This window comes from Triticum dicoccoides, chromosome 7B (assembly GCF_002162155.2).
Source record: "Triticum dicoccoides isolate Atlit2015 ecotype Zavitan chromosome 7B, WEW_v2.0, whole genome shotgun sequence".
Lineage (NCBI taxonomy): Eukaryota > Viridiplantae > Streptophyta > Magnoliopsida > Poales > Poaceae > Triticum > Triticum dicoccoides.
In genome coordinates, this window is record NC_041393.1 from 623944971 (window position 1) to 623951087 (window position 6117).

A 6117-nucleotide genomic window follows, 5' to 3' on the forward strand; every position below is an offset into this window, starting at 1 on the left:
GGGGGCATGGCTAAGAGCATCACCAGGCAGAAATACTTCGGGCAAAGATGGATCAGTGAGTGGTGCATCCAGCAGTAACAATAGCATGGGTAGATCTCACACTGGTGAGGCTACAACAAGAGGATATGAGCATCCAAGAGTGAGGGATCTGCCCACCAAAAGGAACTTAAATGCTGAATTTTCATGTAACAAGGACGATCGCACTGGTGAGAGGTCCACACATTATGGGGGGCGAAGTAAACAGCCCTAGAAAGGACAGGTATGGGCTAGGGGGGGGGCAAGGGCAGGAACTACGTGATAGCTTGAAGGCTAGGCGTGAACAAGATATGAGGAGTAAATTAATGGAGAGCAACCAACGACGAATGAGAGATGGACAGAGGGAACCGGCTCGGGACTGGAAAGGCAAGGATAAAGTCATCTACTCACATAATTTGCATGCAGAGGATGTGGGTCGGGTCAACCCACGGGGGAAACCCGTTATGCATGGCGCCCCGAGTAGACGAAGGGGTTTCTACGTGAGAAAGTTCAGGGATGATTTTGAGGGAAGGCAAAGGAAGGATATGCACTCTTGGAAGGATAATGTGAGTAGGAAACGGAGGCCTAGGCAGATGTGGGTTGCTCGGGGAGGAAGAGAAAAGCAGGGTGAGGAGGAGGATTTCACTCGTGAAACCAGGCAAAAAACAGGTTCAGTATTTGATCGGCTCCAGGAAAATGACGACAAAGCGGCGTACCTTGAGGCTCAGGGCCGCCAAGAGCAATGAATCTCTTAGCCTGGAACTGTCGAGGCTTGGGGTTGGACTCGACAGTTGGCAAATTATGAGACCTGATACGGTCCTACAACCCAGAGGTGGTCTTTCTTAGTGAGACTAAAAAGTCTGCTAGGGATATGGAGAAGTTGAGGTGGAGTTTGGGGTTCCAGAGTGGTGTAGCAGTGGACTGTAAGGGAAGGAGTGGAGGCCTTGCACTTTGGTGGAGAGAGCATATTCTTGTTCAGGTATGGCCATGGTGCCAATATTTTCTGGATGCAGAAATAGTGTTGGAGGGTAAGACCTGTAGAATCACTGGATTCTATGGGGAACCCCGTACAGAATTGCGGAAAAAATCTTGGGATGATATCCGTTATCTTAGGGCTCAAGATGATCTCCCGTGGCTTTGTGTTGGTGACTTTAATGAGGCTTTATTCTATACTGACCAAATTTGGGGCAACCCACAAAGCTTTGCACAGATGGAGGACTTTCGCGATTGTCTAGCCGACTGCGGTCTAGCTGATCTGAGTTTTTCGGGATACCCATATACTTGGGATAACAAGAGAGATGGGATGGAGAATATCCAGGTGAGGCTGGATAGAGCTACGTGCAATGATAGTTTCTTGAATCTATTCCCAGAGACATCAGTTGAGCACATTTTGTGTGAGGAGTCAGACCATCAAGCCCTGCTGGTTTGTGTCTTGGAGACGGCTCCAAACTGCGCGCCAGGTGAGCAGAGGCCATTCAGATTCGAAGAGGCCTGGACCCGACATGAGCAATATGAGGATATGATTGCGGAAGCCTGGGAGGCTGCAAACGTGGGAGGCCAAGGGCTTACGGCGGTGTGGCAAAAGATTGGCAAAAATGGCGGGCTCTATGCAAAAATGGGCGCGTGTGGTGTTCGGGTCTATTCGTAGACAAATAAAACATCTTAAGGCTCAGCTGTTGGATGCTAAAACGAGGGCAATAACCACGGGGTTCCAGCAAGAAGTTTGTGATATTGAAGAACAACTAAGAGAGGTTTATGAATGGGAGGAGGTCATGTACCGGCAGAGGTCAAGAGTGGACTGGTTGAAAGCAGGAGACCAAAATACACAGTATTTTCATAATAGAGCATCCCACCGAAAGAGGAAGAACATGGTCAAGGCGCTACGGCGTGAGGATGGAACGAAATGCACTGTTGATGATGAAATGCGGGCGATGGCGGCGAACTTCTATGAGTTGCTCTTTACGTCGGAGGGATCAAGGGGGGCAAGTGAGCTACCCCAGAATATTGATACGGTGGTCTCGGAGGACATGAACTCACGGCTAACCGCCCCCATTACAGACGAGGAAATTGAGAGTGCTTTGTTTCAGATGGGCCCAACTAAGGCGCCAGGGCCGGACGGTCTCCCAGCGTTGTTTTATCAATGACACTGGTTATTGTTAAAAGAGGATGTTTGTCGAGTAGTGCGCGATTTCCTTGGCGGAGCGGCGACGCCGGACAGTTTTAATGCCACTGTGATTGTTATGATTCCAAAGACAAACTCACCGGAGTTATTGTCCCAGTTTAGACCTATAAGTCTATGCAATGTGCTGTATAAATTAGCATCGAAGGTGTTGGCTAATAGGCTAAAGAATATCCTCCCAATTCTTATCTCCGAGGAGCAGAGTGCGTTTGTCCTGAGACGACTTATTACGGATAATGTCCTCATTGTGTATGAGTGTGTACACGCTATTCGAAAGAGGAAGAGGAAAAAAGTTATGTGTGCCGTCAAGCTTGATATGATGAAGGCCTATGATAGAGTCGAATGGGTGTTTCTGAAACTGATGTTGGAACGAGTTGGTTTTGCACCGGAGTGGAGTGAGATGATAATGAGATGTGTCACTACGGCTAACTTTGTGGTCAAGCTGAATGGAGGGTTTTCGAGGAGTTTTTTCCCTTCACGTGGCTTGCGTCAGGGAGACCCGTTATCGCCATATCTATTCTTGTTTTGTGTTGAGGGCTTCTCCGCTCTTTTGAGGAAAGCGCAGCTAGAGAATAAGATTAGTAGTGTGGGTTTTGGGAGCACTGCCCCCCATATTACTCACTTATTATTTGCTGATGACAATATTGTTTTCATGGAAGGATCAAGGGAGAGTATGCAGATGCTTAAGGAAATTCTAGCCACATATGAGGAGGCGTCCCGTTAGCGGGTTAATTTGCAGAAATCATCAAGCTTTTTCGGTAAAGGGTGTCAAGAGCCTACCAAGGAGGAACTCAAGGCTGTCCTTGGGGTACATTCAGAAGCGCTTAATGAGAAGTACCTTGGTCTCCCAACACTGGTTGGAAGATCAAAAGATGGTACTTTCACGTACGTCATGGAGAGCTCGAAAGGCAAAGTAAGTGGTTGGAAGGGGCAGGGGCTGTCTAAGAAGGCAAGAGAAGTTCTTATTAAGTCAGGACTCCAAGCTGTACTGACGTTCACCATGAGTTGTTTCCACCTTACAAAGAAAATGTGCCGAAATCTGTCTTCTATCTCTGCAAAATTCTGGTGGGGTGCAAGAAATGGTGAGCGGAAAGTGCACTGGATATCTTGGCAGAAAATGTGTGTTTCAAAACGGTGCGGAGGCATGGGGTTTAGAGACCCGGAGGCTTTCAACCAGGCCCTCCTTGCCAAACAAGCGTGGAGAATCTTGCAGTGCCCCTCATCTTTATGTGCGAGGGTTCTTAAGGCAAAGTATTTCAAGGATGACTCCATATTGACAGCCTCGTGTCGCGGCGGCATCCTTCACTTTCAGGAGCATTTTACATGGCCGAGATCTATTACGTGAAGGATTAGTGTGCCGCATTGGAGATGGATCAATATCAATATTCATCATGCTAATTGGATTCCTAGGAGTGGATCTTTGAGACCGTTGGGGCAAGTTTTCATAACTGATGTAACTAAAGTTGCCGACCTGCTATCACTGGACGGCAGGAGCTGGAACCTTGATCTGGTTAACCACATGTTCTCTGCCGATGATGCAGAAGACATAAGACGGTTAGCGATTGGGGGCCGTGGAACAGAGGATTATCTAGCTTGGAACTACACGATGAATGGATGCTTTACAGTAAGATCGGCTTACCACTTCAACATGGCTAGAAGGAGTGCACGAACGGGACAGCAGGGACCCTCAAGCACGGCGAATATGCATAAGGGGTATTTGTCGCTGTGGGATACGAACGCGCCGGGGAAGGCTAAGATTCATATGTGGAGTTTGATCAAGAACGGGCTTGCAGTTGGCTCTGAGCTACACCGTCGCAGGATTAAGCCCGGAGTCTTTTGCGTAGCATGTGGGAGAGAAGAAACAATATACCATCGCTTTTGGGGATGTCAACACTCGGTGTTGTTTTGGCAGTTGCTGAATTTAGAGAAAGGTGTGGCAGTACCCATCCCGCCATGTCAGATGGAGGCGCAGAGGGATATAGCAAGCTGGCTACTGGGCTGGTTTGCGGAAGCCCCTGACGAGGAAAAGGAGGTGATGGTGCAGGCAGTGTACGGGCTCTGGCTTGCCCGTAATGAAGTGAGAGACGGCAAAAGAATTATAGCACCTCTTGAAGTGGTCCAGTATGTAGACTCGTACTTGCAGGAATTGAAGGAGACCCATCCCGCAAAGATCAAGGTCGCTGCACAACGAGTAATGCAAAAATGGGAGCCGCCGGAGGAGGGGTGGATCAAGATCAATTCAGATGGTGCGGTTTCGAAACAAAGTGACAAGGGAGGCGGAGGTGCGGTACTGAGAGATCATAATGGGGCTTTTAGGGCGGGAATGTGTCATCTTTTCCCTCATATCAATGATCCAGAGGCGGCGGAAATCTTGGCTTGTAAGCAAGCTCTCGGCGTGGCAAGGGAGATCAACACGGAGAAGGTTCATGTGGAGCTTGACTGTCAAGGGGTGGTGCATATGCTGAATCACTCACCAAGAGAGTTGTCGGCTGTTGGTCCTTGGGTGCAGGAAATAAAATCTTTGCTGAATTCGTTTTCTGAGTTTAGAGTGTCATGGGTTAGAAGATCTACGAATGTTGTCGCACATAAATTTGCAAAAGTAGGTGTAGGTGATGAACTCTGTAAGGTGTGGTTGGGGGCTCCCACAGACTTCGTGTTGGATGTTATCTCGGATGAAAATTCCGAGCTTTGTTCTTTAAATAAAGCGGCAACAGTTCCCCTAAAAAAAAAAGACACGGGCCAGAGGAATCTCTCCATTTACATGATGCAATTGGTGAATGGATTCATATTTAGGCGTGTGCTTAAGACGTCCAAAGAATTTAGCAGCTTGTTCTAGCGATAAGGAAACATGTGGGTTGGTATGGAAAGTGAAATGACACAAAGACAGCCAAGGATGGCATACCAAACGAAACCGCGGTGGGTATCGATTAGGAGACAAACCAGTTGGCATGGAAAATGAAGAAACCGGAAACAAGGGACCCTCCCTCGGTGGAAGGCGTATCGTCTCGGTAAGGAAAAACCAGAATTGAAACGGAACCGACCCTCTACGTTCTGGAACTGAAGTAAAGCATTACTGCTCGCCATCACCGTCCTGTATAAATTGAACGTAGCGCGCACGCACGCACGCACAGCCAGCACTAGGCGATGGCTTCCTCCGGCTCTCTCCACCCCACCCTCCTCGTGCTGCTCCTGCTCACAGTCGCCGCCACCGCGTCGACGACCACGACGTTCGTCCGGGCGGGAGCTCCTCCTGCCGACCTCGCCGAGCGGCTGCAGGGAGTGGGGCAGCAGCAGTGCTGGGAGATTCTGATGGACATCAGGTCGTGCACGGGGGAGATCATCCTCTTCTTCCTCAACGGCGAGGCGTACCTGGGGCCCGGGTGCTGCCGCGCCATCCGCGCCATCGAGCAGCGCTGCTGGGCCGCCGACGCCATGCTGTCCGTCATCGGGTTCACCGCGGAGGAGGGGGACATGCTCAAGGGCTACTGCGACGCGGGCGACGACGGCAACGCCGGCAAGGGACAGCGCCATGGCATCCGAGGGACCCTGGCCGCTGCGGCGGTTGTCGCGGGAAGGAAAGGGCTTGGTGCCCCATGATTCCATGAAGCTGAGTCTGAAGCCAAGTGTGTGTCCACGTCCACGTACGTCGTGTAGGTTGGTTCTCGTGAGTCGTGACTCCTGAGATGCTTCACGAGTTCATGTGATCTTGTTGCGAAGCTGGGAGGCGAGTGGTTTCTCTGGGTTTTGTTCGTGTAACCCAATCGAGTTGCCTATCGTTAACCCCAGCAAGGCTCGAATAATAGTTTCTCTGCCATATTACATTGATTTTCTCTTGAACTAACTATATGGGCAAACGTGACACACAAACCCAATCAAAATCAAGGACTAGACACAGTACATATCAGGGTAAGACAAACCAACCG

General features: G+C 49.7%; 1 protein-coding gene across 1 annotated transcript; it reads left to right on the forward strand.

Moving 5' to 3' along the window:
* Nucleotides 1-5338: 5338 nt before the first annotated feature.
* Nucleotides 5339-5999, forward strand: LOC119335826 (egg cell-secreted protein 1.1-like). The gene has a single exon (XM_037607898.1). The coding sequence runs from the start codon at nt 5339-5341 to the stop codon at nt 5789-5791; it is 453 nt and encodes a 150-aa protein (XP_037463795.1). The 3' UTR covers nt 5792-5999.
* Nucleotides 6000-6117: the final 118 nt, after the last annotated feature.